A 13,153-nucleotide genomic window follows, 5' to 3' on the forward strand; every position below is an offset into this window, starting at 1 on the left:
TTCCCCTTTCTAAATTTGTGCTGACTACCCAGGTCATCTACTTGACTTTAATATGTTTGCAGATGTTTTCTAGGATTATTTGCTCCATCATCTTCCTGGGAACTGAGGAGAGGCTGATTGGCCTGTAGTGTTCTGCATCTTCCTTCTTGCCCTTGTGGAAGAAAGGAGTGACAGTTGCTTTCTTCCAGCATTCAGAAATCTCCCCTGATCATCACAGCCTTTCAAATATACTTGAAACTGGGACCTTGACTTCATCTCTCCTTCCGTCGATTGGGGCCTCTTTAACTTAATTCTCGATTATGGTGTTGGTTTTTACACGTTTTTAATATTTTTTTTAATAATGCTAGAGTCTTCTTGTTAATCATCTACTAGAATAGCTTAATGGTTTTTTTCCCCCTCACTCAGAAACAATCAACAGAAGTATTAATAGTTAACTTTCATAACCAGATTTTCTATCACAGTGTTTCAAGTATATTCCTATTTGTCTGTCGGAGCATGATTTTTCAGAGAGAGCACTTTTGTTTCTCTATAACTTCTAGCAAGATGTGAATGTCCTTTTCTAACAAATAGGGGATAACTGTCAGATCTCAAATTGGATCTGTGAAGGTTTTTCTATAAATACTTGAAATAAATACTTAAAAGCAAAAATACAGGCTGTATTATTATGTAGTCCAAGGTGCTAATGTATCAAAGCCACATTAGTTTTCCACGTCTGATACAATAAAACAGTCACCTGACTCAAGCAAAGCAAAGCTTCCTATTTGGAAGGCTCTTGTGAAATTGTCTCCATATTTCTTTGTTCTTTTAAATATCTAGAGTAAATTTATCTCATCAGATTTGATGATCTAAATCTTAGAATACGTCACCTCCAAAGGGATCTTAGGACAACTTGTAAGTGTGTGTCTTATACTGATAGATTGAGCTGCCCCCTGGAGATTCCTGTCCTTGTCTGCTGGCTGTAGAGGGATTCTAGGCAGATAGTTTAGACCAACCACTTGCCTAAAGACATCCAAAATTAGATGAGAGGAATGTGATAAGCTATTCCAGTAGCTTAAAGTTGAGCGTTACAACTTCCATGTTTCTTGAGCTACCTCTTTTCTGCAGATTTATTCAAATTATGAGTTGTTAACTAATTTACAAGTGAAAGGACATCTTGCACTTGCAATTACTAGTGTTTTTCAGAATTATTAGTAACACTTTTAAAATTGCATTGGAAGCAGACTTTGTGCATATGCTCTCAATGAAAATAAGGTAGCAAATATAGCGATTTATTTTTGTGTTGTAGATAGATTTTGAAATACCTTTTTTTTCCACTTTGTTTATGATTTTGAGGCGAATGAGATAAGGAACAATAATCAGTGAGAGTAATTGTAAATAACTCTAACCTGTGCTGGAAGTTATCTGACAAAGTGAATGTCACAATACCAACGTAGACCCCAATGAAAAGTTCATGCAGTTATCTCTACTGTCAGAATCATTCTGTAAGTCAGAATTAAAATGTTGTGGGTTTTTTTTTAATATATGTGTAAAGTTAGGCTCCCATATTCATGTCCAGATACGTAATAAAGGACTTAATTTTCTGAACTTCTGAGGATCTACCGTGGCCACTAAAATTACATATTATTCATATAAACAAGCTCTGATTCTCCCCAACTTATCAGTGGAAATCGATCGTTGCCAATAGGAATGTTAGTTTTGTGCATTTCGTATGGATGGACTGAGAGCAGTGTTCCTAGTTTATTCCCATGCTGTGAAAATATTCTGAATATTCTGTAGTAGTTTCCTATGTCTCTCTCTGTATGTGGCTGTGGCAGGTGTTCAGCTTTAATACATTTAATTATACATCTTTAAGGATGATACTAAGACTAGAAACGATACTGTTCTGGTTTGGGAATTCTGTTCTTTTACTTCTGCTTTAAATTTCAATAGCTTTTGCTGTCTGATTACATCCCTCTTAAGTTTAAAATAACAGTTTTGAGTTCAAAGTTGCATAGAAAATGATCATTCTGATTTGGGAATTATATACCACTATTCCCACTCTCTGAATTCCCTGTATGACATACAATTAGTATGTTCATCTAATTCCTGAACCATTTGCAAATTAATTGCATGGAATCACAAAATCAGCTTGATATGCATTAACTCTTGTTTCTAACCTTTCTAGATGAAGAGGCATAATGACACAAAATAACAGAAGGAAGCTGTGCTGTGTCTCTTTGCTGCTTTACTGGGGGTGTGTGAACCCGGATCTTGAAAGAAAAATTTTCTTCTATTCCTACTCCTCCATATTGGTTGATAAACATAGCTCTCACTTTTAATCTGGACTGATGTGCTGTAGTCAAGAAAGAGTTCCTTATTTATTTTATCATGCATTTCAAAAAAAGGGGGAAGAGATATTGGAAAAATTTCTAGAGGCTGAAGAATACTCTGTTCCCTTAGCCTTGAGGCAGGATTCACGTGTTCCTTTCTTGAAAGTAATGCACTGTATCAAAAAAACCAGTTTAAAATAAGAAGAAAATTATTTTTATTGGATTAATAATTATCTTCCATGGTGCATCCAGAGGTTAGGATTTGGAAAGGCTGCCAGTGGGAAATTGTTCTTAGGAGCTTCCAGTTGTCACGGAAGAGTGAATGTTCAAAAGTGGCTGTAGATGCAGAGTGTGAAGATTCCTTTGAAAGGCGAAGTGGTTAATCTTATTTATTGTATGGGAAAAACTTGTTGGCATTAGTATCACTAATGTTCTTATAGTGGTTTTAAACTGTTCAAAACCATGTTTTCATAAACTTTCACTTACTAAGCATTTTTATTTTTCTTATTTGTAGAACATTCAAGGTATCTCTAAACATCCAGTTAGAATTACAAAGAAACAGTACATAAAAGGTAAAATGTGGGGTTTTTTTAATGAGTTATATTATATTTCAAAGCAGGCAAATAGCTCCAGCATTAACGAACAGAATAGATGATTGATGCTTAGTTATACATTATCATTTAAACTGATTACTTCTGCTGGTTGTTTCTGAAAACAAATTTGCTCTTTCAACATTGATCTAAATAGTTACAAACTTTTAGATTTTTTTTTTATTTCCTTCGGCTACCTCACTGTTTCTTTTTCCAGATGAATTATGCATCTTAAATCCCTTAAATATCCTAGGGATGATTTTGAGTGCATTCAGCTCATGAGGCTTTGCTTGAGGAGGTGTTAAACCTAAACCATTTAGTACAACTAAACACCAGTAGTTGGTCGGGTGTGTTGTTTTTGTTAACAGAAGCAAATTTAAGGCAGACGATTCAGAGAGAATCAAAGTAAAGTCTAGAAAAGCAAGAGCCAAAGTGATAGAGAGAGAAACCCACAATAGCAGATTCAAGTATAAGAGAGGTATTTTGGAACATAAACTCTCCTTGAACGCCTGCAGCCACAGCTGGGCAATGCTGCTCATTGTGGTGCTTGGTTCTCAGCAAGGGCAAGCTTTACCTTTTCACAGCTATTCAGTTCCTGCTTTGGAAATAACACAGATCATAAAACAGGAGGCTAGGGAAGATAATGTAAAATTTTGACATTAGCTTTATTTTATCCACATGGTTCATTTTTATAAGCATTTTTTAAAAGCCCTGTATGAACAGGGGCTGTATAAACCTGAGATGCCAGAAATAACTGTGGCACATGAAACTTCCTGGAAATTTTGTTAATGAACCTATATAATATGTGCTTCTCAAAGATGTAGTTTCTAAGTTTTTCCTGTATCAAGACACACTTATTTTTTCCACTTTTATGTTGACTAGATTGATTCTGTGACATTTCAAACTACCATCCTTCTCTACACCAAATCAAGTGGTATTCCCAGGATGCCCTCAACTTCTAGTTCCTTTTCAATGTCCATTGTGGCTTCATGATATTATTGGGGATTTCTGTCATTACAATCTGGATGCCTGTGACAGCTGTATGTTCTCGATATCATATTCCCCTACCACCTGTAACTCAGAATTTGATTATTAACACGTTGCTGCAGCGTATTCAAAGATAAGAAAATACATTTTTTAAGTTCATTTTTATAGACCCTTCTTTGTGAATGCCTCCTTTATTAAGTAATCCGTGAATAATGTTAGTTATTGCAGATATTTGTTACCTCGTGTTTCGGGAAGGGTTTGGATTTGATAAAGGAAGTGAGCAGCACTGCGAGGATGAGTATGGTGGAGTTGTGCATGACTGATATACAGAAATAAGTGTGATGCTGGCAGTTTTTACTCTGCAAGGTTGCTTGCACTGCCATTTCTGTGGTGTTAGTTGTGTGCTTGGTAAGTCATTTGCAACCTTCTATGGTATTTTTGGACTGGTGTTTGGTACCTAAATGCCTATCTCTTCTCTAGGAAAAGAAGAGGACATAGTAACTATTTCCCCAAGAACATTGTTTGTTTCAAAAAAAGGATGTACATTTTTAGCAGCAGGTGAGATAGTCTGTGTCATTGTTCTCATGCATATTAATATTCGCAGTTCTGTCATCTCTTTTTCCCCCTCTCCTTTGGGTGACATATTTACAAGGTTGTCAAATCCCTTAGTATCAATTAATATTGTTATATGATGTGTACTCCTTACTATGCTTCAGAACTGGATGATATTTAAGCCTTGTCAGTAGAAACAAAGAGCTAATAAGATTAATTGGCACATGAAGATAATGAAGGAATCAGGCACCTTGTGATCCATAGCTGGAATGTAACTTCATCAGGATGAGCTTCTTACAGGCATTTGTCTTTTTTGAGCATGAAGAAATGATTGAACACTCCAGGCTTACATTTTAATTTGTGATAGTTTGGTTAAAATGCAGGTATGATTTTGTTTTAGAGCAGTAGATTCATTTTAACACTCTGTTTTCTAGATTTTTCTCATATTGAGTTAAGGATCCTTGCTGACTTGTCATCTGAACCAGAACTTTTGAAACTGTTCCAAGAACCTGAAATCAGTGATATATTTTCCACATTGGCTTCTCAGTGGTAAGAATAAATGTTGCATATTTTAATAGTAATTACACAAAATAGTAAGTATAACCTAAACTATTGTATTACTGTGTAATAACAAAAGACTGTATTTTGCTACAGTATCTATTTTATTATCTATGGATGACTTGGAAAAAGTGATACTCCAGTAATTTAAAAAAAAAAAAAAAATTCTTATCTCCATATCCAGATTATTCTTTACTGATTTCTTCAGCATTCAGATCGAAAGACTAACTATCAAAAAAAAAGATGGACTATTAGTTACTTAGCTGTTGAAGGTGTTTCTTATTGTTGTTCATAATATGATGATGCCTAAAAATCTCACTTGAGGCTGGGACTCCCCTTGTGCTCAAAAGCTCCTGAGCATTCAATAAGTGACAGGATAGATGTCAAGAAGCTTGCAGTTTGAACAGGTCAGAAAAAGACTGAATAAAATGCTGTAACATAAAACTGTCTGAACAGAGTGAAATCATGTAAATGTCATTCAATGTTCTTATTTTCTCTTTGTTTCCCTCTCTTATCTTTTTATCTCCATTTTTTGTGGGAAGATTGTTAGCTGAAAATGAAAGCAAAAATAGATATGATTGATTCAGCTCAGTTCTTATCCTACAGTTTCTAAATAGCAGACATAGCCTTCCCAACCACAGTATTTCCTACCCACTTAAGTAGTTCAAAGAATCTTAGAATCCTAGAATGGCTTGTGTTGGAAGGGACATTGAAGACCATCTAGTTTCAAGGTTTCCCTACCATGGGCAGGGACACCTTCCAGTGGACCAGGTTGCTCAAAACCCCATCCAACCTGGCCCTGAACACTTCCAGGGATGGGACATATTTTCTAATACGCTCTGAAGTCATGCAAAGAAACAAAATGGAGCTCAAATTATAATTATCCTGCTACCAACAACTGAATCAGTGCTTGAGGCACGTGCATTCTGGGAGAACACGACTCAAGACCACAAACGTTCCAACAAATATAGCTATGGAAAGATCACCTTTATTTTGGAGTTGCTTATAGAAACTTCTATTGATCCTATAATAAATTCTTAACTCTAGATGATATCACTGGAACCTCGTGATGGGGTTAAATCCTTATTTTAGTTCGGTGGTTTATTGGAAATGTATGCATGAAGATGAGTCAAATTTTGTCTCAACTCTGGGCACGGCTCCAGAAATACCATTCTATTCAGCAATCTCACAGCTCTTGGCAGCCGTCAACCTCTTACAGCTGCTACATGGTAACTTTAAATTTAATGAAATATTACAGGCAAATATTTTTATCAGGCAGAATTGTCGTGGTGTGTCTACAAAATCATTACATAATGATTCTGCTGACTCTTCTCTTAAGCTTCAGGAAAGCTAATGCTTGGAAGAAACTCTTTTGTGGGATCTATTATATGACTGTTATTAATCACAGAAACATGAAGGATGTGTTTAATCTCACCTAAATCTGGACATTTGTCATGTACTTGGAGAGATTCATTTGACCTATTGTTGATGTCCCCTGTGTAGTAAGATCGATTGCACCTTAAAAGTGACTTCTCACCATTGAGAACAAAATAGATTTGGGGTGGCCAGCTCAAATGTAGGCATCTGTGTTTGTTCTGACAAATTGAATTCCTCCTATTGGATCAGCTCCTAGTGAATTCACCTTGGAGTTTTGAGTTTTGTCCTTAATTTCTTGAGGGCCAAAGAGAAGACATAAAATTACAGACTTCACAGATGCTTTCCCATTCCAGATACTTGTTCATCTCTCATAGTCTGCTATTGATAAATAAAATCTTCATGACCAACAGTTGACTTCATTGTAGTTGATTCCGCTCTGTTGGTATTAGAAAAAGTTGTGAGAAAAGCAAAATAAACAACAGACCTTTTATCTCCTCTTGGTTTCCTGGTTTTCTCTGGGTCTTAATCCTTTAAAATCTGAGCAAGTGATGTAGTAAGGGACATAGCAAATGTTTTGTTCTGTTTGAAGGAACTGGATGTTCTTGTTATTTCTAAATATTTTCTGACATATTTTGGACAATTAGAAAACTTTGACCAAAAAAGGTTTTTCCTCTAAGAGATCTATAAAGAATGGATTAGTTTGTGAAGCTCCCTCTCAGAATTAAAAACTGAGATAGTGTTAGGGTCTGATAGCATTTCAGCTTCTGAATGCATGTCAGTTGGTATCTTTTAGCAGATTTTCTATACCTAAAAATTCTTGGACTGATGAATATTAAATCATAAAATAGAAAATAATATATTATTGGACAGAAATCTGAGCCACACTACAGAATCCAACCAAGTTTTATACCAGTTTATTCACTTATTCTTCTAAGCTTCATGGCTTCTCCGCTAAAATGTAACTCCATTCCTTAGCTGCCCTTCAGGTTAAAACCTTCTATCTGAAATCCAACCTTTTGAAAAACCTTTACAGGCTTTTTATAGCATTTGACAACGAATACACATGGTGGGCAGTTTCTGCAAAGAGGTGAACTCTATGAGTTTCTGATGGAATAAAGATCTCTTATGTATAAAAGCTTTCCTTTCATAGTTTGGTTAGGCATGCTGTACTGTGATTCAGCCTATCCCTGGGACCTTAGAGGTGCATCCCTCTTGGAAACCTGTTGTTTCTATTAAACATCATTCATATGGAATCTTTACACTGGTCAACAGTGCAGGGTAGAGGTGCATAAGGATGTGTCAGCCCAGATATGTCTATAAAGTGTATGCCTATACTTTATAGGAAAAGGCTGAGTGGAGGTACTAACTGTCATGCTAAAATTCAGTGTCATGTGCAACACCACACCCAACCTATTACCCCAGCTGAGATGGAACTTCTCCACAAGGCTGTGCTAGGATCTTGGGCTCCTGTGGAGAGCTCACAGGGACAGCCCATTTCAGGAGTGACACAGCCTCCCCCACTCTGGGCTTCCCTGCACTGTGCTTGTCTGTTTGCTGTAGACACCTTTTTAAGTATTGTGTGTTCTCTTTGGCAGAACTGTCTTGAAATTGCTGTTCAGATAAAACCCTCAGAAGCTGCAGTTGACTACCACAGGAGCACAGAATGGTTTGGGTTGGATGGGACCTTTAAAGATCATCTACTGCACCCCCTGGCCATGGACAGGGACATCTTGCACTTGACCAGGTTGCTCATCTCTGCCTTGTACAGCCAATATATTTTCTGGTCATCTAACATAGTTACCCTAGCTAAAACTATGATATAAATAGATTTTAATGTTCTCTCTTATATGCTTAGTACTGTTCCTACTGTTCTCCTGTCTCTGTGATGATGATCATGAGGTATTACCACAATTATCTTACAGTGATTATTGTGTTATGGCTTATAAATAGAAATCCTTAAAAGACAGGTCAGCATCTGCTATTACAAGAAGGTGAAGAATCCTTTATGTTAATGACATACTTGCTACTGAACACATGGCAGTTTCAAGGCTTGCCTAAACTTTTGAAAATTCATAATATAATGGATTCCAGCTACCTGCAAGATCACTTTGTGTTATATTGTCTTGATGCCCTGTGAGAGTTATAGCCCTTTTAAATCCAAATCATCATCCCAGTGCTGATGGTGACGAGAGCTGTTCTGGCAGCTGTCTGACCAGCCAAGAGACCTAACTGCCACTAGACATCCAAATGACAACAGATCTCAGCATGAAATTGCTCTCACTTCTTTAATGTAGCTTTTACACAATAAATGAAAAATAAGTAATTGTATTTAAAATGCTGTTGATGGGCATATTTTAAAATCACTTTCAAAGACAGATGCTGAAAATGAAGTTTGTAGTCTTTTAGGTAGTCTGTGATTTATTTCTTAATTAGAGGTTCAATGATTACCAATCCCTTCCAAACTGTTCCTTTGTCACCCATCTCAGTAGGTTGTTGTTCCTCGATCACAGTGTATGCTCATATTGACCATACTGGGTCAAAATCCAGGAGAAGTATCTTGATTTAGGTAAGCACTTAAGCACACCATAAATACGTGATTTCGTCCTATTTGACTTATACCTTCTTTCCTTCCTGAGTGCTTTTTTGAACTGGGCTAGTACTGCTTCAGAGTTCTTGTGACTCAGGCATTAAGCTATACTTATAATATTTGGGCAAGGCCTTTCTTCTGTTTCTTTAGAATCTGTCTCAGAGAACTGGAGATCCCCAATAGTGACAAGTTCAGCTGCATTCAGCAGAGCACAGGGTCCTGAGGGCAGCCTGGCCTTACTAATGCAACTATGTTTTATGGCCCTGAACTGACTTAGTCATTTTAATCTTGGAGATGTTGTCACTGTGTTCCAGTGTTTGCTACAGACATCTCTGATATCTGCAAATTATATTTATGTCCTATATTTTAGGTTATTGAACCTGAAGTAGAACACAAAACCCAATGCTGGATTGCCAAGCTCTGTATTCAGTGACAAAATGTGCATCTGAAGGGGCGAAAAAGGCTCTGTGTTGACCACAGAGCCATTTAGGAGAAGTTCTAAATAAAGAGGTTTGCATTTGAGCTCCTCTTAGAAAGCTGGAACAGAATGACAAGGACACCAGTGGTCCAAACTCTATACCTGCTAGATAGGTAGTGCTCTTCGAAAAAAATTGAGCAGGACTCACTCTTTTCAAGTGGCTGTGGCCCAGCTTTTGTTTTATAAGAACTGAGTGCTTGGAAACCTCTGTTCAACCTGTTAAATCTTAGAGTATTCAACTCTCTCCTTGCAGGAAAACACCAAGCAAGGCCAGACTTTGTATATTGAAACTGAGAGTCTGTTCAGCCAATATTGTAAAGTTGAAATAGTTGGATTTTTTTATTTGAGAAAAGATAAAGTTTAGACATGATAAACACATGATAAAAATCTTCAAATATATAGGAGGTTATTGCAGACAGTTGGGTAGAGAGTTGGCTCACAGTGTTGTAAAGGATGTTTCACTTAAGTCTTTTGAATACTAAAGATGATAAATATGGAGATGCATTATCTATAAAGGCTGTGGAATTTCCATCACTGGAAGGAATGAGACAATTAGACAGATATTTCCAAGGATAGCTGAGGCAATTTCTCAGTCTCTCTCACAACTATCTTTTATGAAACTGTGATTTTATTGCAGATTGCTTGGAACATTCAGTTGAAAAAGGGATTTCTTTATTTCAGTCCCATTGGGGAGATTATTAGTTTTTATTTAGTGATTGTTTAATTCTGTTTGTTAGTAGTAGCTACAAGGACAAAAATCAAATATTTATGACTCTCACCTGAGTACTCTAAATAGAATAGTGAGTACTTTCATGTTTGTTCTTCTTCTGAACTCAGGGGGTTTCTTGCTGTTTTAGGGTGGCTTGGGATTGATTGTTTTTGTGTTGGGGTTTTTTGTTTTGTTTGGTTTAGGTTTTTTGCACAGTAGTCCTATTTCTGTGTGATCTTGGAGGATGCCAGCCTACCTTGTGGTCCTGCAATTAGTGTGCTTTAATTCCATGTGACTGGGAGGCAGAGTTGTGGATGTGAATCCCATCAGGTAAAGAGATAAGTGAGTTGCTGTCCCTCAGAGGCCAGGCAACAATTCCAGAGTGGCACCTTCTTCACCTTACACTAAGAAAAAGTCAACAAATTCATCCCTGATACCCAGAAGCTCTCAATGTGATCACATTTCCAAAATTGAGTCCTACAGGAATCTCTGAGGAGGTCAGGTGGGCTCAGAGTGAGTCTGTGATGAGCATGTGCACAATGTAGAATTTTGGGAGCCTATTGAACTCTCAGAAGGGAAATGTTCCTGAGGTACCCAGAGAATTCAAGGACATCCAGAATTATGGGGCCACTTAACGGAGTGAAAGGGTTGGTTTGCTGGTTTGGATATAAGCATCCACATTAATGTCTTGAAATTTGTCTGGGTGTCACAGTTCCTTATGGAAGTGCCAGTATAAGTTTGTAAGAGATGGACTTCCACTGAGACTGTCATAGAGAACTGACCAAAAAATAAATGTGGGGTTACTGCTCTAAGGAAGCATCGTCCCAGTAGCCAAGTCAAACTAAGTCGGTAGATGGAGCTTCAAGTGTCTGCTTTATGTTTTAGTCTGTAGAAAATTATTCCTGGGTTATGCTTTTACCTAGTGAGTGATTCCTAAGGCACCCATTGGTAAGTACCAACAAGATATGTTTGCCATCTCTAATCTTCTTAGTTTCTGTTTAGATGTGTTTGTCATAAATGACCTAGCAGATTTATGAAACCACTTTGCCCTTTCTAAACTCTAACTATGAATTAATTATGTAGACTCTATATCCTCATAAACCATGAGGTTCAAAGACCCTGTAAGCAGACTCTTTACAAATGGATTGAGGGGAAAGTCCAGAACTTCTCTATCCAGCAATTTAATTATGAGAATACCTGGGTGGCTTATAGTCTTTAGGAACAATATTAGCATATGAAACAAAAAATGTTCTCTTGACCACATTAGTTCTCTGAGATTTAATAATGTTTCTAGATTGTTTGTGTTGATTTAATGTTATCTTTTCATGGTAAATATGCCTTTTCTTTAGATGATATTTGCTATTTCAGAAGGGGAGGAATTAAGAAAGATATTTAGTAAATTGCTTACAGTATGATCCACTTGCAAGCATAAATCTACTACTACTATGAACTATGTATTTTCATTTCTGTGAGAGCAGAGAGATAATTGTCCCTCTGCACAAACTTTTCCACATAGTGATAAATTACCTGGGTATTTTCTGTCATATATTCTAGTTAGGTTGTCTGTTGGGCCAGTGTAAGTTCATTGTAATAATATCCAAGTTGGCCTGTGCCTCAGAAAAATGCCTTTGTAGATAAAACTGTTGGACAGTTGTGGGTTAGTGTTTTAACTTCTGTACTCTTTTTCAGTTTGGAAATCATAGAATATGAATCAGAGAACACACAAAAAGTTAACCCACGTGCTAACTCTAAGGTTTCCTTATATTCTGCAGAGAATATGAAAAGAATATAAAGAATAATAGAGAAATTTAAATAATCTCTACTAAAAATACTTATGTTGTACTACGTAGTAGAGGAATATCTCTAATACTGTTCAATATGCAGATGTATTTGTGTATTAAAAGGTAATTACCTGAATAATCTGATAACTGCTGCCATTCTAGTATGAAAACAGGCATTCTCTTTAAAGTATTAGTTTCAACCTCTGAACTGTAATTTAACCTGTGCACATTAACTGCTGTTGGTGAATTAAAGTAACAAGGTAATTAGTGGATACTCTTTAAGGGTGATATTTGCTCCGATTATACCAAAGAAAGGATGATTTGTGACAGTTGTGTACAATGCTTACACTCATGGCAGCGTTTGAAAGAAGGCTGAAGAATTTGATAGTGGCCTAGTTGCTCATTTCACATTGAGATCTGAGTTTTGTAAAATCCAAACCACAAAATACTCCCTCCCCTCTCATCTGTCATCTGTTTCCTCATATTCATGCTATTAGTGCTTTCTTCTGTGTGATGATGGAGAACAGCATGAATACACATGTGTCTTCCAGGTATTGAATTTACCTTCTAGTAAGTCCTGGACACAATAACCGTTCACCTGAGCCTGTGTGGCTTTCAGAGTTAAGAAAAAATGGCTGCAGATAAGAGGACATGTCTCATTATTTCTTTTTAGCAATTGCAGTTTATATCTAAAATAGGGAAATGTGTAACTATGATGGAATTCCAAGGGATTTATAAACTCTTTACCACTAATCACTTTGAAAAACGATTTCTTTCCATTTTTATAGTGTGGGATTGGTTGGCTGATGTTTTAAGACATGGAAGGGTCTTTAGCTTACATTACCCTTGTCAGAATCAGGGGAACTCAAAGACTTCATTTCCAGTAATGTTGGTTATAAAATGTTCTGAACGTGAAAGTCCATCTTTCCTCAGCTGGTGTTTGTGTGGGATCATGGTAAAATCTGTTGTGAGCTGTTTTTTTAAGAGACTGACATGCTAATATTGGAAATTACTTGAGAAAAAGCCTAGAGAGAAACAAAGCACAGAGCTACTAGGAATTAGCATATTGAAAGGAGAATAGAGGGGGGAGTTCTTTGTTTGGGGCAGTTTTTTTTGTTGTTGTTGTTGGTTTTGGGTTGTCTTTTTTTTTTTTTTTTTAAGATAAGCTCAAGAAGGTTTGACTAAAAAGATGACAGTACAGAAAGGGTTGTTTTGTTCTTCGCAG

General features: G+C 36.7%; 1 protein-coding gene across 1 annotated transcript in view; it reads left to right on the forward strand.

Moving 5' to 3' along the window:
- Nucleotides 1–13,153, forward strand: part of POLN (DNA polymerase nu) — a 93,789-nt gene that overhangs the window by 35,490 nt on the left and 45,146 nt on the right. Inside the window, exons 15-17 of the mRNA XM_051798567.1 lie at nucleotides 2,824–2,881; nucleotides 4,367–4,444; nucleotides 4,873–4,987. Coding sequence (XP_051654527.1) covers nucleotides 2,824–2,881; nucleotides 4,367–4,444; nucleotides 4,873–4,987 — 251 coding nt within the window. The remainder of the gene's footprint in view (nucleotides 1–2,823; nucleotides 2,882–4,366; nucleotides 4,445–4,872; nucleotides 4,988–13,153) is intronic.

This window comes from Manacus candei, unplaced genomic scaffold (genome assembly GCF_025592945.1).
Source record: "Manacus candei isolate 608988 ecotype Guabito, Panama unplaced genomic scaffold, ASM2559294v1 h1tg000048l, whole genome shotgun sequence".
In the NCBI taxonomy this organism is placed as follows: Eukaryota; Metazoa; Chordata; class Aves; order Passeriformes; family Pipridae; genus Manacus; species Manacus candei.